Source organism: Hemitrygon akajei, chromosome 2 (genome assembly GCF_048418815.1).
Source record: "Hemitrygon akajei chromosome 2, sHemAka1.3, whole genome shotgun sequence".
NCBI classification, from domain to species: domain Eukaryota; kingdom Metazoa; phylum Chordata; class Chondrichthyes; order Myliobatiformes; family Dasyatidae; genus Hemitrygon; species Hemitrygon akajei.
In genome coordinates this window covers 22,343,023-22,366,658 of record NC_133125.1, presented here as the reverse complement: position 1 = coordinate 22,366,658, position 23,636 = coordinate 22,343,023, and the positions used below count along the sequence as shown (strand labels likewise).

General features: G+C 40.7%; 1 protein-coding gene across 2 annotated transcripts in view; it reads right to left on the bottom strand.

The window, feature by feature from the left end:
- camk4 (calcium/calmodulin-dependent protein kinase IV) overlaps positions 1–23,636 on the bottom strand; it is a 94,116-nt gene that overhangs the window by 13,915 nt on the left and 56,565 nt on the right. For both annotated transcript variants that reach the window (XM_073068266.1, XM_073068271.1), the window contains exons 7-9: positions 22,811–22,885; positions 14,682–14,757; positions 5,136–5,262 (exon numbers count right to left, since the gene is read on the bottom strand). In XM_073068266.1, coding sequence (XP_072924367.1) covers positions 5,136–5,262; positions 14,682–14,757; positions 22,811–22,885 — 278 coding nt within the window. The remainder of the gene's footprint in view (positions 1–5,135; positions 5,263–14,681; positions 14,758–22,810; positions 22,886–23,636) is intronic.

Genomic DNA, 23,636 nt, shown 5'->3' with positions numbered 1-23,636 from the left:
GAAAGTTACTAGTATGGTAGAGCACTGATTGATTGGTAGGAGGTAGTGAGTGGGAATAATAGGATCCTTTTCTAGTTGGCTGGGGAGTGGGGCAGAGGAGGGGAGAGAAGGATCAGCCATGATTGAATAGCAGTGCAGACTCCTCTATCTTATTATGGTTTTATGGTCTAAGTAAAAGTAGAGGAAAAGAATTTTAACAAAGATGAAGGTCTCGCTCTAAGTAAGAACTGGAATTCAATTGTAAACAAGGTGGGAAAGCAGAAACCTGATTGGATGAGGACTAACAAATCAGGATGGATGGATGACGGGGGTATAAATACCACCTGAGTAGACATGCCCAGGCATCATCCCTGATGACGATGGCAGAGTTGTCATTGATTCGTTGGCTAAAGTTGATATCCGTACCCGGCTGGAAGCCCAAGAAGAATTTATTTGTCACATACACCAGGAAAGCACAAGATCCTTCTTAATCCTTCTTAATATTTTCTGCAGTAACTATAAAATAAGGTGGATTTGTTCGGGGACTTCAATTAAAAAAAAACACATGCTTGAAAATTTCCATGCACCTGTCACAATCTGGTCTCTGCCAACATAACTGAGAGCTCCCATTTTGAAAAGAACACTCAGTACGGGAAAACTGACTGTGCAATCATGAGATTTGAAAAGCTTCCATAAGCAAGCCTGAAACTTATGCCCTTACTGCAGAGTAGCTACTTGCCATATGTCACCTTCACCAGGCAGGGGGAATTGCGATAATGCCTGACAGAATGGGAGAAACAGCCCAAAGGCAGATCAGAGGGGAGTCCAACACAAGGGAGAGATGATACAGCAGTGGGTAGGTACAGCATCAAAGGAAATGTGGCCCCAGCTGATTTCAAACTGCACAGTTTGGGAAGGCTTATCTGTTCATATACCAGTGTGAACATCACACTAGAGATAAGTTGGATTAAAGTAAACCAACGGATTCCGGCCGCTTCAAAAAATTGCTAAGAAAATCAACAGAGAGTATAAAGCAGGCTAAAGTAATGGACAGGAAGCTTCCGGTCCTGCAAGCCCATACATTAGATGATATGGATGTCTGTTTTATTCCCCGTGCACTGACTCTACATCCTTAAATTTCCACCAATCAGTCCTCATCTCACACTGTTGTATTGCAGGAAATCCATCTACCAATACCAATGCACATCACCATTTGAATAAGAACCACTAACATTCAATTTTATCATTAAGCAATGTCTCATCTCTTTCTCACACACACACACACACACACACACACACACACACACACACACACACACACACACACACACACACACACACACACACACACACACACACACACACACACACACACACAGCCACTTTCAACACGAGGAAATCATGGGGTTCATGACCAGACCCATATGTAAACCATCTGCAAACTAATAGATAGAGCTAAAGCAGAATCTGGCCATTCAGTCACGAGTGTACAAGGAGTAGAAGAGGGGTCTGACAACGCAACCTCATGAAGCACCAGTGTTTCACTGTGGCAGAGGTGCTGTTGGTAGTCAGGAAGTCAAGATAAAGTAAGAGTACGAGGACAACGTTTTCTTGTAAGGGTAAAAGCAGGTGTAACAACTATAGGGAACCATGATGTCGAGAGATATTGAGGTTAGATAGAGAGGAGATCGGAAGCACTTGACAGGTGTTGGGAACCAATGACAGAGATAGCCTGTCAGGAGTATTAGAAGTGCAGGAAAATGTTTAAAAAGGAAATTAGGAAGGCTAAGAGGGGTCACAAGAATTCACTAGTAAAAAAGGATTAAAGTAAACCCAAAGGCGTTCTGTAAATATATTAAGGGCAACAGAATGACCAGGAGAAGGTAGGGCCTATTAGGACAATCTGTCATTGAACCAGAAGGTATAGGTGATGAGTACTTTTTATTGGTATTCACAAAGAAAACAGACTTTGAAGGATTCAGTGAAGAAGTAGATGAGAGTCTAGTGTAGGTCTCCATTAATGAGAGGTGCCAGATGCTTTGAAAGGGTTGAAAATGGATGAATTCAGAGGATTGAATGGGATTTGTCAAAGCTGGAGCAGGACACAAGAGAAGAGACTGCTGTGGCTTTAGCCAAGATTTTTAATTCTTCACTCAACATAAATAAGGTATCAAATAACTGCAAGACAGCAAACTATTCCTAGAAAAGAAGCAGGGTAAATCCTGGTAACTATAAACATCAGTGGTTGAGACGATACAGGAAAAAATTCTGAGGGGCTGGATTAAAGATCATTTGGAAAGGCAGGGAATAATCAGATAACCAATGTGGGTTTTGTCAGGGAAGATCCTGTCTGATCAATTTGACTGAAGTCTCTGAAGAGGCAGCAAAGAGGGCAGTACAGCAGATGAAATTTACATGGATTTTAGTCAGGCCTTTGACCAAGTCCCGCATGAGAGAGTGGTTCAAATCAAAACTGGCTGGGCAATAGAATAGAAAGGGTGATGGCAGAGGATTATTTTTATCACTGAATGCCTGTAACTAATGGAATCCTTCAAGTATCAGAGCTGGGACACCTATTATTCATAATAGAACTAAGGGAACATTGAAGAACAGAGTGACCTTAGAGTATCCATAGATCCTTGAAAGGTGCAAAAGAGAAAGACAGCATATTTAGAAGGCATATGTGATACTGGCCTTCATTAGTTGGGGCACTAAGTACAGATGTAGGGTGATTATACTTCAACTTTAAAATGCCGGTCAGGTTTTAGCTGGAGTTCTCCATCAAGTTCTCATCACCAAGGGAAAAGGAGAAGTCGATAAAGCTGGAGATTTGTAGGAGGTTTACCAGACTGTTGCCTGCATTGGAGAAATGGGGAGAGAATGGGCTTGTTTTCCCTGGAGTGAAGAAGGCTGAGGGATAACTGAACAAAAGTATATAAGATTATGAAAAGGCATAGATAGGGTAGATTATGTGCCAGTGGTATCTCTTGGCTATTCTTCACCCTCCTGGTTTCTTAAGTACCTGTCCCCTACATCTTTTTTCCCATGGTAGGGTAATCAAATATGAGTACATATTTGAAAGTGATGGGTAGGAATTTGTAAGGGGATTTTGAAAGGGTGTTTGATATCTGGAATGCATTATCCAGGGCAGTGCTCGAAACAGGTACAATTACTATGTTTAAGCAGCACCTAGACAAACACAAACAGACAAGGTAAAGATGGAGTCTGCACGGGGACATTTGGCATAGATGGACACAAAAATTTATGTGGACATGCTGGGCCCAAGGCCTATTTTTTGTATGATGCTATGTTCTGTTCTTTTGGACCAGTCTTCCTTGTGAGATCTTGTGAAGGCCGCACTGAATTCTTTGTGGACTACACCAAAGCGTTGTCCTTGACCATACCTTTCATTACCAGTGCTGGGTCCATTGTTACTTGTCATCTATATCAATGATCTGGATGATAATGTGGTAAATTGGATCAGAAAATTTGCTGATGATACAAAGATTGGAGGTGTAGTGGACAGTGAGGAAGGTTTTCAAAGCTTGCAGAGGGATTTGGACCAGTTGGAAAAATGGGCTGAAAAATGGCAGATGGAGTTTAATGCAGACAAGTGTGAGGTATTGCACTTTGGAAGGACAAACCAAGGTAGAACATACAAGGTAAATGGTAGGGCACTGAGGAGTGCAGTAGAACAGAGGGATCTGGGAATATAGATACATAATTTCCTAAAAGTGGTGTCACAGGTAGATAGGGTCGTAAAGAGAGCTTTTGGTACATTGGCCTTTATAAATCAAAGTACTGAGTATAAGAGTTGGAATGTCATGGTGAGGTTATATAAGACATTGGTGAGGTCGGATTTGGAGTATTGAGAGCAGTTTTGGTCACCTAATTACAGGAAGGATATTAATAAGGTTGAAAGAGTGCAGAGAAGGTTTACAAGGATGTTGCCGGGACTTGAGAAACTGAATTACAGAGGAAGATTGAATAGGTTAGGACTTTTTTCCCTGGAGCGTAGAAGAATGGGGGGAGATTTGATAGAGGTATATAAAATTATGATGGGTATAGATAGAGTGAATGCAAGCAGGCTTTTTTCACTGAGGCTAAGGGAGAAAAAAAACAGAAGACATGGGTTAAGGGTGAAGGGGGAAAAGTTTAAAGGGAACATTAGGGGGGGGCTTCTTCACACAGAGAGTGGTGGGAGTATGGAATGAGCTGCCAGATGATGTGGTAAATGCGGGCTCACTTCTAACATTTAAGAAAAACTTGGATAGGTACATGGATGAGAGGGGTATGGAGGGATATGGTCTAGGTGCAGGTCAGTGGGACTAGGCAGGAAAATGGTTCGGCATAGCCAAGAAGGGTCGAAAGGACTGTTTCTGTGCTGTAATGTTCTATGGTTCTACAATTTCAATGCCTTCCCTCCTGAATTCTCACACTACAATGTCCTGCTCTTTGCTCCACACACTAGATTGCCAATCTAATCCCTAACAGGCCTGTTGCTTCACTTAATACTGTCTTGTTACATATAACATACATTGTGATTTCCCTTAATCCTGCTTCCTAGTGATATTTCAAGTCTACTCTTTGTCCTCCTGATTTCATTAAGTACCCCATTTTTATACATTGTATGGGCCTCCCATGTTTTAAATGCTCCATACTCAATGTATGCTTCCGGTTTTCCTTTATCCATTCTTAATATCTCTTCTCACACAGTCTGTGCTCTAGTCTAGATTTTCTGTTGAACTATAGTCTTCATTGTCTGGGTAGCTGTTTATTATTTCATGGTGCAGTTTGCAGTCTATAGATGTTGCCTATTTATTTATTTAGCTTCTGGATTTTTTAATAATTCTCAATAAATATGCCCTGGTGTTTTCTGGCAGAGAATTCCAGAGTTCCGTCACAATTGCTAATTATTGTGGACTTTATGATAGTACAGATATTACAATAAACATATCTGACTTATAACATAAGGTTATGTTAATGTACTAAATCAGTTTACTTTTTAAAACAGCAGATTGTGGAAAACAGTACTTCTTGGACTGATAATAATATTATCTAAAATTGACTTGCTAGTTGTTTATGACCACCATTCATTATTTAAGCTGAACATGGGAGTCAGTAAAAAAAGACTGTGAAGTCATTTTATTACTTACCAGATCTTTTGCATTATGTGAGACCTCATCCCACCAGGGGGAGACAAAGTCATAGTCACAGTTAAGAATTCTCTTGTACATGAACTGATCACCTCTCTCATCGTAGAATGGTTCAAATCCACAGAGTCTGACAAAAGAAAAAAGTAATAGTTTATAGTTCTTTTAAATATTGATATCCTATACTAATCAGGGGAGCATCATACTCTGGTACCGTTACTTTTCACCATGGGTTCTTTCCTCACTCCTTGCTATCAGTTAGCCAATTATTGATCCATGCAAGTACTATATACTATTCAGAATTCCAAATGCTCTGATCTGGTGGACCAACCAATGTTAATGGAAATCTAAGCACATCGCATATGCCTTTTGCAGCACCAGTGGTGAGGACCAAGAAGGCGGAGGAGAAACTTACATGACTTCATTGAGCAGTGGACTGGACCATATTCAGGGACTCATCTTCAAATCTGAATGAATTCACCACAGTTGTCACCAGTTTCATCAAGAATTGTGTGGATGAGTGTGTGCCTTTGAGAACGTACCAGACATACCCTAAACTAAAGCTGTGGATGAACTAGGAGACTCATAGTCTGCTGAGAGCTAGATCTGTGGCGTTCAAGACAGGTGATCCAGAACTATACAATAAGTCCAAGTACAACCTATAGAAGGCTACTTTAAGAGTGAAAGAAATGCCTCTGATTTAAGTTAAAGACAGAAACAGATTCACGTCATTTCTGGCAGGGTTTGCAGGCCATTACTTCCTACAGGACAAAACCTAACATCATGAATGAGCTCAACACCTTTTATGCACACTTTGAAAGGGAGAATAGAACTACACCTGTGCAAATCCCTGCAGCATTTAGTGACCCTGTGATCTCTGTTGCAGAGGCCATTGTCAGAACATCTTTTAAGAAGGTGAACACTCACAAGACGTCAGGCCCTGATGGTGTAGCTGATAGGGTTTGAAAACCAATTGGTGGGTGTGTTCAAGGACATCTTCTTCTCTCACTGCTGCAGTCGGAGGTTCCCACCTACTTCAAAAGAGCGACAATTGTACTAGTGCCCAAGAAGAACAGAATGAGCTGCCTCAACGACTATCGCCCACTGGCACTCATACCTATTGTGATGAAGTGCTTTGAGAGGTTGGTTATGGCCAGAATCAACTCCTGCCTAAGCGAGGCTCTGGACCCACTGCAATTTTCCTATCATCACAACAGGTCTACAGTAGATGTAATGCCACTGGTTCTCCACTCAGTTTTGGATCACTTAGACAATAACAATACCTACAGCAAGCTGCTGTTTGTTGATTACAGCTCAGTGTTCAACACCATCGTACTCTCAGTACTAATCAACAAACTTCAAAACCTGCACCTCTGCACATCCCTCTGCAACTGGATCCTTGCCTTACTCATCAGGAGACTATAGTCAGTCTGGATTGAAAATATCATCTCCTCCTTGCTGTCAATCAACATTGGTGCACCTCAAGGATGTGTGCTTAACTGCTTTACTCTCTCTACACCCAAGACTGAATGGCTAGGCACAGCTCAAATACCATCTATAAAGTTGCTGATGACACAACTATTGTTGGCATTAATTCAGACGGTGACGAGAAGGTGTACAGGAGTGAGTTAGACAAGCTGATTGAGTGGTGCTTCCACAGCAACCTTGCACTCAACATCAGTAAGGCACATTTTGCATGTTTGCATGCCACAGTCTCCAAGGAGACATTGGATTGTGTAGAGGGAGAGAATTTAATAGAAGCGAGCAGGGGCAGTCTGAACATTTTGGACGCCACAGTTCCAGATAAGACATTGGATTGCGCATAATTAGGCACTTGGCAAGATCCTATAAAAAGAAGTTAGATTTAAGCAGAGTGGGTTAGCGTTAAGAGTGGGGAGTTGAGGTTTTGGCTCAGAATGGCGTAAGCTGTAGGTAGATTCTTTTTCATTATTTAGTTTTTCTTTCTTTCTTATTACACATTTAGAGCAGTGGGGAAACAAGACAGGATAGTGGACTGCTTCTGTTGTGGAATGTGGGAAGCCCTCTGGCACTGGGTCTGGCTCCGTGGTTCAGGAGCGAAGTGGGGAGAAGAGGCAAGCACTAGTGATAGGAGATTCGTTGGTTAGGGAACAGAAAGGAGTTTCTGTGGATGAGCATGAGATTCCCAGGTGGTATGTTGCCTCCCAGGTGTCAAGGTCAGGGACATCACGGATCAAGTCCACAGTGTTCTTAAGTGGGAGGGTGAGCAGCCAGAGGTTGTGGTTCAGTTTGGTACCAAATACATGGGTAGAAGGAGTGACAAAGTCCTGCAAAGTGAGTTCAAGGAGTTAGGTGTTACATTAAAGGACAGGACCTCCAGGATTGTGATCTCAGGATTGCTACAATTGTCATGTGCTAGTGAGGACAGAAATAGGAAGATCATATACAGTTTAATGCATAGCTAAGGAGTTGGAGCAGGAGAGAGAGCTTCAGATTTCTGGATCATTGGGCTCTCTTCCAAGGAAGGTTGGACCCATATGGAGAGATGGTTTGCACCTGAACTGAAGGGGGATAAACATGGTGGGAATGATATTCTCAGCTACATATATTTCATTCCAAGGAGTATTGTAGGAAAGGCGGATAAGCTTAGAGCACGGATCAGCACATGGCCATTAATGACCATGTTAATAAGCTTATGTTAAAAATAACCCAAAAGTCTGTAGGAACAAATTTGTAGATATCCCAGACAGTTGCAAGAAACATAAGGTTTTGATAGTTGGTGATTTTAACTTTTCACATATTGACTAGGACTCCCATACTGTAAAAGGGTTGGATGGGAGAGAGTCTGTCAAATGTGTTCAAGAAGGTTTCCTTAATCAGTACATGGAAATCCCAACTAGAGAGAGTGTGATACTTTAGTGAGGCATTTGATAAGGTCCCATATGGGAGGTTGGTCAAGAATCACTCGGCATTCAAGACAAGTTGGATTAGACAATGGCTTTGCAGGGAATGAGACAAGACAGGTGACAGAAGTTTGTGTAGGGAACACTTTGTATCTAGTGATAATAATGCCATTAATTTCAAGGCAATTATAGAAAAAGTTAGGTTTGATTCTCGGGTTGAGATTTTACATTGGAGAAAGGCCAATTTTGATAGTATTAGAAAGGATCTGGCAAGAGTGGATGGGACAAGTTGTTTTCTGGTAAAGGTGTACTCAGCAAGTGGAAGGCCTTCAAAAGTGAAATTTTGAGTGTACAGGGTTTGTAGTTTCCTGTTAGAATAAAAGGCAAGAATAACAGGTTTATTGAACCTTGGTTTTCGAGAGCTATTGAGGCCCTGGTTAAGAAATGCATAGCAGGTAGGAACTATTGAGGTACATGAGGAGTATAAGAAATGCAAGAGAACACTTATGAAGGGAATCAGTAGTGTTAAAAGAAAGCAAGCTCTAGCAGACAATGTGAAGGAGAATCCCAAGGGTTTCTAAAGATTTATTAAGAGCAGAAGGATAGCAAGGGACAAAACTGGTTCTCTGGAAGATCAGAGTAATCTATGTGTGGAGCTGAAAGAGATGGGTGGGGGGGGGGGGGGAAGAGATCTTAAAAGGATTTTTTGCATCTGTATATACTCAGGTGATGAACATAGAATCTATAGAAATGAAACAGAGCAGCAGTGAGGTTATGGGTCATATACAGATTAAAGAGGAGGAGATGTTTGCTGTCTTGAGGCAAATTAGGGTGGATAAATCCCCAGGGTCTGACAAGGTGCTCCATGGGAACCTGTGGGAGGCAAATGCAGAAATTGCTGGGGCCTGAGCAGAGATGTTTAAATGGTCCTTAGCCACAGCTGAGGTACCAGAGGATTGGAGGATACTGCTGTTTAAGAAAGGCTCTAAACATAAACCAGGAAAACGTAGGCTGGTGAGCTTGACATTAGTAGTGGGAAAGTTATTGGAAAGTATTCTAAGGGACTGAATATATGATTATTCGGATAGACATGGACTGATTAAGGATAGTCAGCATGGCTTCGTGCGTGGTAAGTCATGTCTAACCAATCTTTGAGGAAGTTACCAGGAAAGTTAATGAAATCAAGGCAGTAGATATTGTCTACATGGACTTTAACATTTTATTTGACAAAGTCCCGCAAGGGAAGTTGGTCAAGAAAGTTCAGTCACTTGGCATTCAAAATAAGGTAGTAAATTGGATTAGACATTGGCTTTGCGGGAGAAGCCAGAGAGTAGTTGTAGATGACTGGAGGCCTGTGACTAGTGGTGTGCCGCAGGGATCGGTGCTAGGTCCATTGTTGTTTGTCATTTATACCAATGATCTGGATGATAATGTAGTAAATTTGTGGATGACACCAAGATCTGGCAGTATAGTGGACAGTGAGGAAGACTATCAAAGCTTGCAGCAGGATCTGGACCAGGTGGAAAAATTAGCTGAAAAATGGCAGATGGAATTTATTGCAGTGTGAGGTGTTGCACTTTGGGAGGACCAACCAGGTAGGTCTTACATGGTGAGCAGTAGGGCAGTGAGGAGTGTGGTGGGACAGAGGGATCCAGGAATACAGATCCATAATTCCTTGAAAGTGGGGTGACAGGTAGATAGGGCCATAAAGAAAGCTTAATTTGGAGTATTTGTGTGCAGTTTTGGTCACCTACTTGCAGAAAAGATGTAAATAAGATTAAAAGAGTGCAAAGAAAATTAACAAGGATGTTGCTTGGACTTGAGGACCTGAGTTATAGGGAAAGGTTGAATATGTTGGGACTTAATTCACTAGAACAAAGAAAATTGAGGGGAGATTTGACAGAGGTACACATAATTATTAAGAGTATTGATAGGGTAAATGCAAGCAGGTTTTTTTCACTGAAGTTGGGTGAGACTACTACTCGAAGTCATGGGTTAAGAGTGAAAGGTGAAATGTTTAAGGGAAACACAAAGGGGAATATCTTCACTCAGAGGGATGTGAGAGTGTGGAACAAGCTGCCAGCACAAGTGGTGAATGCAGGTTCAATTTCAACATTTAAGAGAAATTTGGATAGGGCATATGGATGGGGGGGGGGGGGGAGGGGAGAAACACACATCAGAATCAGAAACAGAATCAGGTTTATTATCATTGGCATATGTCTTGAAATTTGTTGACTTTCAGCAGCAGTACAATGTAATACATGATAAACAGGGTAAGTATATTAGGCAAGTATATTAAATAGTTAAATTAAATAAGTAGTGGAGGAACAGAAATAAAAAGTAGTGAGGTAGCGTTTATCGGTTCAGTGTCCATTTAGGAATCGGATAGCAGAAAGGAAGAAGCTGTTCCTGAATCGCTGAGTGTGTGCCTTTAGGCTTTTGTACCTTCTTCCTGACGCTAACAGTGAGAAGAGAGCATGTCTTGGGTGGTGCGGGTCCTTAATAATGGACACTGCCTTCCTAAGGCACCGCTCCTTGTAGATGTCTTGAATACTACTGAGGCTGGTACCCCTGATGGAGCTGACTAATTTTACAAGTTTCTGCAACTTACTTCCATCTTGTGCAGACATCCCTCCACACCAGACAGTGATGCAGCCAGTCAGAATGCTCTCCACAGTACATCTATAGAAGTCTTTGAGTGTTTTAGGTGACAAATCAAATCACCTCAAATTCTTAATACAGATGCTGTCTTACCCTATTTATAACTGCATCAATATGTTGTAACAAGATTAGGTCCTCAGAGATAATGACATCCAGCAACTTGAAATTCCTCACTCTCTTCGCTTCTGATAACTCTGAGGATTGGCTTGTGTTCCCTTGTCTTAACCTTTCTGAAGTCTACAATCAATTCTTTGGTCTTGCTAACGTTGAGTGCAAGGTTGTTGCTATGACACCACTCAACTAAGCTGGTATATCTCACTCCTATATGCCCTCTCATTGCCATCTGAGATTCTGCCAACAATGGTTATGTCATCAGTAAATTTATAGATAGTATTTGAGCTATGCCTAGCCACATAGAGACAGTAGAGCATTGGGAAAAGCACACATCTCTGCGGTGCAGTGTTGATTGTCAATGAGGTGGAGATGTTATTTTCAATCTGCACAGATTGAGGTCTTCTAGTTAGGAAGTCAAGGATCCAGTTGGAGAGGGAGGTACAGAGGCCCAGGTTCTGTAGCTTTTCAATCAAGCCTGTAGGAATGATGGTATTAAATGCTGAAGTATAAACAATAAACAGCATCCTGACATATGTATTGTCCAATCACAAGCCAAAGAAACTCTGCAGATGCTGGAAATCCAAGCTACACACTAAGTGCTGGAGGAAATCAGCAGGTCAGGCAGAATCTATGGAAAACAGTATAGTTGACGTTTTGAGCTGAGACCCTTCATCAGGACTGGAGAAAAATAGATGAGGAGGCAGATTTAGAGGGTGGGGAGCAGGGGAGGAAAAAATACAAGGTGAGAGGTGAAACCAGGAAGGGGTAGAGGGGTGAAGGAAAGAGCTGGGAAGTTGTTTGGTGAAATGAGATACAGGGCTAGAAAAAGGGGGGGGGGAGAATCTGACAGGAGGGGACTTCAGGCCAGGGAAGAAAGAAAAAGGGAGGAGCACCGGAGGGAGGTGATGGGCAGGTAAAGATGTGAGGTGAGAGAAGGAAAAGGGAATGGGGAATGGTGAAGGGGACAGGAACATTACAGAAAGTTTGAGAAATCAATGTTCATGCCATCAGGCCACCTAAATAGAATATAAGGAGTTGCTTCTCCATCCTGAGGGTGGCCTCATTGAGATAGTAGAGGAGGCCATGGACAGGCATGTCTGAACGGGAAGTGGAATTAAAATGGGTGGCCACTGGGAGATCCCACTTTTTCTGGCAGAGCGTAGATGCTTGGCGAAGCGGTCTCCAGTTTACGCCGGGTCTCACTGATATACAGGAGTCCACACTGGGAGCACCAGATACAGTAGATGACCCCAACAGACTCATTGGTGAATTGTCACCTCACCTGGAAGGGCTGTTTAGGTACCTGAATGGTAGAGAGGGAGGAAGTGTAGGGGCAGGTGTAGCACTTGTTCCACTTACAAGAGTAAGTGGCAGGAGGGAGATCAGAGGGTAGGGGCAAATGGTCAATGGAGTTGTGCAGGGAGCGATCCTGCGGAAAGTGGAAAGTAGGGGGAGGGAAAGATGTGCTTGGTGGTGGAATCCCATTTGAGAAGGCTGAAGGTACAGAGAATTATGTGCTGGACACAGAGGTTAGTGGGCTGGTAGGGTGAGGACAAGGGGAACCCTATCGCTGGTGGGGTGGTAAGAGGATGAGTGAGGGCAGACATGTATGAAATGGAAACGTGGAGAGCCATTGTGATCGTGTCTGCTGTAGGCGACAGGCAAATTGCAGGTCCTTACTGAGACAGGTGTTGACTAAGACATGGAGGGCTAATGTCCAGATGCTGGTCAATTGGACTGGGAAGATTAATGGCTTAGCAAGGACAAAATGGCGAAAGGGCCTGTTTCTGGGCTGTTGTGTTCTATGAATCTAAGAACAAGGAGTTGATTGTGGACTTCAGGAACGGTAAGTAGAGGGAACACACACAAGCCCTCATCAAGAGATCAGCAATGGAAAGATGAATAGGTTCAAGTTCCTGTGTGTCACCATTTCTGAGGATCTAGTGTATCAATGCAATTACAAAGAAGATAAGATAGCAGCTATATTTAATTAGGAACTGGAGGAGATTTGGTATGTCAACAAAGACTCTCACTAATTTCTACACGTGTACCAAGAGAGCATTCTAGCTGGTTGCATCACCATCTGGTATGGAGGAGCCACTGCACAGGATTGGAAAAAGCTGCAGAAAGTTGTAAACACAGCCAGCTCCATCACAGACAGTAGCCTCCCCAGCCTCGAGGACACCTTCAAAAGGAGATGCTCCAAGAAGGCAGCATCCAGCAATAAGGACCCCCATCACTCATGCCCTCTTCTCATTGCTACCATCAAGGAGGTACCTGAAAACACACACTCAATGCTTCTTCCCCTCCGCCATCAGTTCTGAATGGACAATGAAACTATGAATAAAACATAACTATTTTGCTCTCTTTTTGCACTATTACTAAATTTAGTTTTTATATATTTTCCCACTGTAACTTAGTTTTTATTATTATGTATTGCAATGTTCTACTGCCGCAAAACAACAAATTTCACAACATATGCCAGTGATATTAAACCTGATTCTGATTATAACATTTGAGCAGGAGCTGCCATTGTCTGATTGACTAACGTTGCAGTTCCTTCATCACTCATTTGTAACTCAAACCCTTTGGGCATTCTAAGCTATCCACAAGAAAAGAAGTCACAAGGATGGGAAAGTTGTGGGCTGGGCATGTTGAATATTGGAGCACTGTCTGCAATTTGTAAATCTAATGGCATTATGGTATGGAAGTGTATTGGGATACTGAAGGACAATCACATACAGGTACAATGTCAGCTTCCATAGTCTTTGCACCACTCTCAGCATCACCAGAGCTCCTGTGGAATAAGCATCTGAAGTCAAATGACTCCCCATTTTGTGCTGCTGGTGCCAATTATTTGCCATCCACTCCTGAAGGAATGACAGAAATGTGTGCCTTGCATAGTGTTTGGGATATGTGCAATATTTCGAAGCTGTTTGAATGTGTACGTTAACTATGAATCCTGGTTTAAAGAGTTTGTTACAAGGCAAATTATGAGGTTGATGAGATACAAGTGGATTCAGAGACTTAAGGGATGATAAGAGGGGAGCAAATTAAAAATAAAGTCACCTGTGTCCAGAGGACTACAGAACTAAAGGCAGAGATGTACTTGTATTAATACCTGATGTTAAACATAGAATTTGCATTTTAGAAACTCTCATTAACACATACTACCTTTGTAGCTCAAATTGACTTTATAGACTCTTTAGATACTAAAACCAGCATCTACAATATGGGTTTAGAAAAAGCTGATTACTGAGATCCTGTTACAGACTGTCCCAGGTTAAAAATGGGTGATTTACCAACACCTGCATATATGAAAAAGATCCCACAATATTAATAAATCCAAAATGTACATATGTCTGTTCCTATAAACAACAGAACTAGTTTATTCTCTCTCCTCACCTTTAGTAATTTCTTACGAATCATATTTTATTGGCATTCATTAATACATTCTGATGGTACAGTTACCATATCGAATGATTTTTTTAATGTATTTTCTCATTTATAGTCAAAACTGGCTTCAAGGAATGTGAAAAAACAAAACCAGTTTGTTTCCAGAGAACCATTTGTTCTATGAAGCAAAGTAAATTTTACACACTGCTTACACTGAATCAAGCAAATAAGTGGGAATTGGAGCAAACAACCGCAGATGATGGAAATCTGAAATAAAAACAGGGAATATTGGAAACATTCAGCAGGTCAAGCAGCATAATTAAAGAGGAAAACAAAGGCAAGGTTTAATTGTGTACTAAGTTTTCAAAGTTCTTTCTTTTCCTAAACTCCAGTACCTTGATGGGTTTCTCTTTCAGATTATTGCTATACTCAATTAGCAGAATATAGGAAAGAACAGAATAATGAAAGCTCTGTTGCTACAGTCCTGGAATCTTACAATATGTAGGTGACAACTCCCACTGACCACATGTCAACCTCTGGTCCGTAGGCATGGCCTCGTAAGATTTCAGGGGCTGGGACAAAAAGAAAGAAAGGTTAGGCTCTAATGATAATAATCAACCACCAAATATAATATCTTAAACAACCTGAGTCAAAATCTTCAAAGGGTAATATAAAAGTAAAGGAAGAACAACATCTTTAAGTTCCCATCCAATATAAACATTTTGTTTCTTATCAATGGGTTGTAGTTGTACATTTCTCTGTTTAACACACGTATCACTACACTACAACTGCAAAGGTTCAAATTTAAAGCCCCCAAATTTCTTTTCAGTGCCACAAAAATTAGGCAATACATGAAACATATCAACAGTCCTCACATTTCAAGAATAAATACACATTCAGCAGTCCAAGAATGATTAAAAAAAATACACAAGAAGTTCACCTTTTTTTTTATTTGCTCATGTGGTGTGCTATCAGTAGCTAAACCAATATTTATCGTCTATTCCTCATGCTCCTAAACTGACTGCCTCGCCAGGCAATTTCAGAGGGCAGGTATATGTTAATAATAGTGATAAGTCAAAACAGGACAGAGAAGATAAGGATGACAGATTTCTTACATTAGTAAATTAGAATGGTATTTACAGTCTACACTTTTGGTCACCTTTGCAGAAATGAACTGTTTATTCCAGATTTATTTAATGTATTTAAATTCCCTAGTTGTGAATTCCACAACAGTTTTGGTTTAGTATTATTGTCATATCGACCAAGATGCAGTAAAAAGCTTTTGTTTGTGTGCCATCCAGGCAGACTGTGTCATATAGTACATGAAGTCGTGAAAAGAAAAACAGAATGCAAAATATGGTGTTGCAGCTACAGAGAAAGTGCAGTGCAGGTAAACAAGTAAAGTGCAAGGGCTATGGCAAGGTAGACTGGAGGATCAAAAGATCAAGTGTACATCTTTAGCACATGGGAGGTCAGTTTAAGAGTCTGATAACAGTGGCACAGTTTATTATGAGTCTGCTGGTAAGCTTTCATATCTCTTGCCCAACAGAAAAGGGGAGAAGAGAGATTAACTGGGGTGGGAGGTCCTTGATTAAGTTAGCTGCTTTTCTGAGGAAGCGAGAAGTGCAGACATAGTCAATGGAGGGGAAGATTATTTGCGTGTTGGACTGGGCTGAGTTCACAAGTCTCTGCAATTTCTTGCAGACTCGGGTACAGCAATTTCCACACCGAATTGTGATGCATCTGTAAAAATTTGTAAAAGTCATGTTACAGCTGTACAAATAGTTGGTGAGGCTGTAATTGGAGTTGTGCATGCAGTTCTGGTCAACTAACCAAATGAAGGATAATGAAGAAAAGAATATACAAAAGATACACAAGGATATTGTCAGATGCTGTTGAATTTTAAGGAGCAGTTGGATGAGCTTGGGCTGTTTTCTCTGGAGCGTAGGAAGTTGAGGTAACCTTACACAAGTATAGTGGCATGCAAAAGTTTGGGCACCCCTCGTCAAAATTTCTGTTACTGTGAATAGCTAAGCAAGTACAAGATGATCTGATTTCCAAAAGGCATGAAGTTAAAGATGATACATTTCTTTAATATTTTAAGCAAGATTACTTTTTTATTTCCATCTTTTACAGTTTCAAAATAACAAAAAAGGAACAGCGCCTGAAGCAAAAGTTTGGGCACCCCGCATGGTCAGTACTTAGTAACACCCCCTTTGACAAGTATCACAGCTTGTAAACACTTCCTGTAGCCAGCTAAGAGTCTTTCAATTATTGTTTGGGGGGTTTTCGCCCATTCTTCCTTGCAAAAGGCTTCTAGTTCTGTGAGATTCTTGGGCCGTCTTGCATGCACTGCTCTTTTGAGGTCTATCCACAGATTTTTGATGATGTTTAGGTCGGGGAACTGTGAGGGCCATGGCTTGTGCCCTTCAGCTTGTGCCTCTTGAGGTAGTCCATTGTGGATTTTGAGATGTGTTTAGAATCATTATCCTGTCGTAGAAGCCATCCTCTTTTCATCTTCAGCTTTTTTTTTAAAAAAACAGACGGTGTGATATTTGCTAGTATTTAATTGAATTCATTCTTCCCCCTACCAGTGGAATGTTCCCCGTGCCACTGGCTGCAACACAAGCCCAAAGAATGATCGATCCACCCCTGTGCTTATCAGTTGGAGAGGGGTTCTTTTCATGAAATTCTGCACCCCTTTTTTCTCCAAACATACCCTTGCTCATTGCAGCCAAGAAGTTCTATTTTAACTTCATCAGTCCATGGGACTTGTTTCCAAAATGCATCAGGCTTGTTTAGATGTTCCTTTGCAAACTACTGATGCTGAATTTTGTGGTGAAGACTCAGGAAAGGTTTTTTTTTTTTAAATGACTCTTCCATGAAGGTCATATTTGTGCAGGTGTCACTGCACAGTAGAACAGTGCACCACCACTCCAGAGTCTGCTAAATCTTCCTGAAGGTCTTTTGCAGTCAAACGGGGGTTTTGATTTGCCTTTCTAGCAATCCTATGAGCAGTTCTCTCAAAGTTTTCTTGGTCTACCAGACCTCAACTTGACCTCCACTGTTACTGTTAACTGCTATTTCTTAATTACATTACGAACTGAGGAAACGGCAACCTGAAAACGCTTTGCTATCTTCTTATAGCCTTCCCCTGCTTTGTGGGCATCATTTATTTTAATTTTCATAGTGCTAGGCAGCTGCTTAGAGGAGCCCATGGCTGCTGATTGTTGGGACAAGGTTTGAGTCATCAGGTTATTTATAAAGAACCATAGTACACTACAGCACATAAAACAGGCCATTCAGCCCTTCTAGTCTGTGCTAAAACTTTATTCCGCCAGTCCCATTGACCTGCACCCAGTCCATAAACCTCCAGACCTCTCCCATCCATGTATCTATCCAATTTATTCCTAAAACTTAAGAGTGAGCCCGCATTTATCATGTCAGATGGCAGCTCATTCCACACTCCCACCACTCTGAGTGAAGAAGTACCCCCTAAACCTTTCCCCTTTCACCCTAAAGCCATGTCCTGTTGTATTTATCTCTCCTAATCTAAGTGGAAAGAGCCTACTTGCATTTACTCTGTCTATACCCCTCATAATTTTGTAAACCTCTATCAAATCCCCCCTCATTCTTCTATGCTCCAAGGAATAAAGTCCTAACCTGTTCAATCTTTCCCTGTAACTCAACTCCTGAAGACCCGGCAACATCCTAGTGAATCTTCTCCGCACTCTTTCAATCTTACTGATATCCTTCCTATAGTTAGGTTACCAGAAATGTACATAATACTCCAAAATGGCCTCACCAATGTCTTATACAACCTCACCATAACATCCCAACTCCTATACTCAATACTTTGATTTATGAATGCCAGGATGCCAAAAGCCTTCTTTACAACCCTGCCTACCTGTGACACCACTTTCAGGGAATTATGTATCTGAACTCCCAGATCCCTTTGTTCCTCCACACACTTCAGTGCCCTACCATTTATAGTGTATGTGATGCACCATCAATAACTCACTCTGAGACGTAGAAGCGAGATATCGGCTTTTATTGACTGGAAGAATGAACAACACTACATCCTGGAGAATGAGGCCGGGCTCAGGCCTCAATCACCTTTATACAGGGGTCTGTGGGAGGAGCCACAGGAGCAGTCCAGACAGGTATATGTAGTTCACCACAGTATGTCCTACCTTGATTTGTCCTTCCAAAATGCAACATCTCACATTTGTCTGCATTAAATTCCATCTGCCATTTTCTGGCCCATTTTTCCAGTTGGTCCAGATCCCTCTGCAAGTTTTGAAAGCCTTCCTCACTGTCCACAACACCTCCAGTCTTAGTGTCATCAGCAAACTTGTTGATCCAATTTACCACATTATCATCTAGATCATTGGTATAGACAACAAACAACAATGGTCCCAGCACAGATCCCTGAGGCACACCACTAGTCACAGCCCTCCAGTCTGAGAAGCAATCATCCACTACCACTCACTGTCTTCCCCCACACAGCCAATTTCAAATCCAGTTTACAACCTCTCCACGGATAAAGCTTTGAAATTAGCGTGGCCTTTCCTAACGATGACTGTGAACAAGCCATAGCCCTAACAAGCTAATTAAGATCTGAGACCTTGGTAAAAGTTATCTGAGAGCTCAAACTTCTTGGTGCCCAAACTTTTGCATGGTGTTCTTTTCCTTTTTTTCACTCTGAAATTGTACAAAACAAAAATAATACACTAATCTTGCTTAAAATGTTGAAAAGAATGTTTCACCTTTAACTTTATGACTTTTGGAGATCAATTCATCTTCTACTCACTTAACTATTCACAGTAACAAGAATTTTGACCAGGGGTGCCCAGACTTTTGCATGCCACTGTATATAAAATGAGGGTGGAGGTTGGGGAGGGCATAAATAAGCTGATAGTCACTGTCTTTTTCCCTGGGCAGGGGAGTCTAAAGCCAGAGGGGATAGGTTTAAGGCAAGAGGGAAAAAATTTAAAGGCAACATGAGCAGCAAATTTTTATTTGAACAAAGTGATGGGTATATGGAACAAGCTGCAGAGGAAGTGGTAAATGTAGTTATAATGCTTAAAAGATGTTTCTACAGGTACATAAATAAGAAAGATTTAGAGGAATATGGGCCAAATGCAGGCAAATGGAACTAGCTCAGGTAGACACCCTTATCTCTATGACTCTGAAGTACTGTGTGATGGGATTTGATTGGACATTTCTCTAGTAACTGTCCTACCATATGCCTTAAACATAAATTTTGCAGTGACCCAAAACATTGTCAATGAATATATTAAAATTGATTTGAAAACATAGCATTCAGGGCAGAAAATTCCTAATTTGACTACAAATTTTCCCTCTAGCACTCTTCCAGTATTTGATGGATGTGTGACTGTATTTTGGTCAAATAGGTGAATAATTTGGTTCATTCCACAGTCTCCTACATATATACAATCTTTGTGATATGGTGCAACTCAAACTACCTGCGTCTCAATATCACCAAGACCAAGGAGATGGTGGTGGACTTTAGGAGATCTAGGCCTCATATGGAGCCAGTGATCATTAATGGAGAATGTGTGGAGCAGGTTAAGACCTACAAGTATCTGGGAGTACAGTTAGACGAGAAGCTAGACTGGACTGCCAACACAGATGCCTTGTGCAGGAAGGCACAGAGTCGACTGTACTTCCTTAGAAGGTTGGCGTCATTCAATTTCTGTAGTGAGATGCTGAAGATGTTCTATAGGTCAGTTGTGGAGAGCGCCCTCTTCTTTGTGGTGGCGTGTTGGGGAGGAAGCATTAAGAAGAGGGACGCCTCACGTCTTAATAAGCTGGTAAGGAAGGCGGGCTCTGTCGTGGGCAAAGTACTGGAGAGTTTAACATCGGTAGCTGAGCAAAGGGCGCTGAGTAGGCTACGGTCAATTATGGAAAACTCTGAACATCCTCTACATAGCACCATCCAGAGACAGAGAAGCAGTTTCAGCGACAGGTTACTATCGATGCAATGCTCCTCAGACAGGATGAAGAGATCAATACTCCCCAATGCCATTAGGCTTTACAATTCAACCGCCAGGACTTAAGAACTTTTTAAAAGCTATTATTAATGCTTTTTGAGATAGTGATTTAGATGCATATCATATTTTTTACTGAGTTAAGTATTGTATGTAATTAGTTTTGCTACAACAAGTGTATGGGACATTGGAAAAAAAGTTGAATTTCCCCATGGGGATGAATAAAGTATCTATCTATCTATCTATCTATCTTCATGGCCATAACTCAGATTGGCCAAGTTCTATTTATTCTTTTATGACAGTTTTTAATTCAAGTGTGTCCAGTTCTGGTCACCTCACTATAGGAAGGATATGGAAGCATTGGAAAGGGTACAGAGGAGATTTACCAGGATGCTGCCTGGTTTAGAGAGTATGGATTATGATCAGAGATTAAGGGAGCTAGGGCTTTACTCTTTGGAGAGGAGGAGGATGAGAGGAGACATGATAGAGGTGTACAAGATATTAAAAGGAATAGACAGAGTGGACAGCCAGTGCCTCTTCCCCAGGGCACCACTGCTCAGTACAAGAGGACATGGCTTTAAGGTAAGGGGAGGAAAGTTCAAGGGGGATATTAGAGGAAGGTTTTTCACTTAGAGAGTGGTTAGGGCGTGGAATGCACTACCTGAGTCAGTGGTGGAGGCAGATACACCAGTGAAGTTTAAGAGACTACTAGACAGGTATATGGAGGAATTTAAGGTGGGGGGTTATATGGGAGGCAGGGTTTGAGGGTCGGCACAACATTGTGGGCCAAAGGGCCTGTAATGTGCTGTACTATTCTATGTTCTATGTTTTCGCTGCTTCAATTATCTATGTTCAATGAACATTTACACTTAAATATCTTAATTAGTTAAACCACAAGTTTTACACAATACACCAGGGTTCTCCAACATTAGTTTTAGCCATCACCACAGTTTACTATTTGCACCTTAAAATATAAACACTGCAACTTTGCTCTACTTTACTGAAATCTCCCACTTGTCAAAATCCTACATTTCATACTCTGTAGAAGCAGTACTGAGTGATCTTCGAGTCTGCTACTTAGTCTACTCAATAGAAAGCTACAATCAATGTACTATGCAGCATGGATATAAAATTGCCTCACGGACAAGAGACAAGAAAGCAGAAGTCATGATAGTTATTCAGGCCGATGAAAATATATAGTGGTTTCCTTGGAGTTCATGCTGAAATTACTGCTTTTCTTGAAGGATGTCAATAATTTAGGCATATATTAAAATGACATAAAATATGCAACATATTAATAATTTGCAAAAGATGCAAATCATTTAAGAGTATGAGTTATTATGGTATGGTGTATGGAGTATGGAGGAGTTTATTAAGATGGAATTAAAGGAAAGCTGTTGGAAAGGGTTACCACGGAGCATTTAAAATTTAACACAGAATGATAAGGTGACAGATCTTGGAGGCAAGAAGAAAATAACAAAATATAAATGCTATGATTCTAAATGATGTACAGGAAAGGAGAGATCTGTAAGTGTTAAGACAGATTGTGCATGTGGTCTAAAAGGTGTACAGGGTACTTATCTTTATGAACAACAATGTAAGAGGAGATAAACACAGAGTGTATTTTGAACTTCCATAAAACACTGATATGGCCACAACTGGAGAACTTTGCCCAATTCCATGCAGTGCATTTTAGGGAAGATACAAAGGTTCAAAAAGGGAAAAGAAAAGATTTGCTATGATGGTACTAAGACCTATGGATAGACACACGAACCTGCTTTCCTGTTAAAAGCCATATTTTGACTCCAAAAAATGTAGAAATATTCAAAATACAGAAATATTTGGTCGAGGTGAAAACTCCTACTACAGAAGCTATGATGTGGGAATGAAGCACGGGAGATTTAAAGAAGCTTTACTTACTGAATGCAATGGAATTGGGAATAAAATTAGTATACTATTGTTAGTTAGTAGTTGATATACTGAACTATTTGTCTGAACTATTGATTCAGTAAATTCAAATTTCAGCACAGTACTCAAGGAATTTAAATTCAAGTAATTAAATAAACCTAGATAACAACAAAAAACGAAACTGCAATAATGGTAATCCAGTAGTAATGAATCCACTGGATTGTTATAAAAACCCAAATGGTTTACCAATATACTTTGGGAAAGGAAGTCTGTTGTCCTTACCCAGAAGTTTTCTAATTGAAACTGAAATTATTACCTGTTCAGTCAGAGCTAATTAGGAAGACACCATAAATGCTGGCACTGCCAGGTAAATCTATATTCTGTGGGCAAATTAACAAAAAACTTGTACATCATGTTTCGCCTTTGTTGGAATTGCATTTATCAAATTGCTCATATTCAAAGTACATTAATTATCAAAGTATGTATTCAGCATACAACCCACACACAGTCATGAAACAAAGAAACACCACGGAACCCATTCAAAGAAAACATCAAACACATGACTTGCAAAAAAAAAAACCACATTGCGCAAATGGCAGAAAACAAGCGAAAAACATAGAATATAAAACATTAAACCACAAAGTTATATTCATTAAATTGATAAGGAATTTCTCAAGGTAACTATTCAACCAATACAACTTACCACAGTATCCTGGTGTCCCACAGACAGTTTTCATGGTGACCTGTTCTTCAACAATTTTTGAAAGTCCAAAATCAGCTTAAATAAAACATGTGCATTATTCAGATGATGTTTCTTTAGATTTTAATGAAGCACCTTCCAAATACTTGACTTGATAAAAAGAATTTTGAAAATTATCACCAACCCTCCACCAAAACCACAAGATATAATTTTTCATTTCTACTGACGCATGAAAGATAATGTTGGCAGTCACTAAAATGTAAATCTGTCAACTCTAAGAATGTCAACAAATATCACATTCCTATAGGTTTATTGTCAAAATATCTCATGAGTTGTTTTGCAATAAGTAGGCATATTTTAGTCGGTACAAGACAAATTTGGTGAAAGTTTACACAAAACCTCTTAATCATTAATTATTGCATGTATGATTTGCGATCAACACAATTCCAAATCAATGCTTCAATTTTTGAAAGTATCAATAAGAAACCAGAATGATTTAAAAATAGCTTCTATTGGCCACATGTAGCCCTGCACATTGCCTTGGATGTCAGACATCTGCTGTTGAACTTTCCAACATTGCACCTTTGTTACCATCAAGGTAGGTTGGCAGAAGAGTGTGCTAGGAGGATTGAGAGAGAGGCAGAGAGATTAAGAAAGAATATGTGTAAATATAGAAAATGTGATGTATTTCACACAATTTTTGAAGTGGCATTTGGAAAGTTCCTTCAATGAGCATTGTGTTTGGTTACTGAACGCCTCTGAAGACCACAAATTAAACTGTATGAAGGGAAAACAGCAAGGCATTTTTGACATTAAAATAACAAAGTTA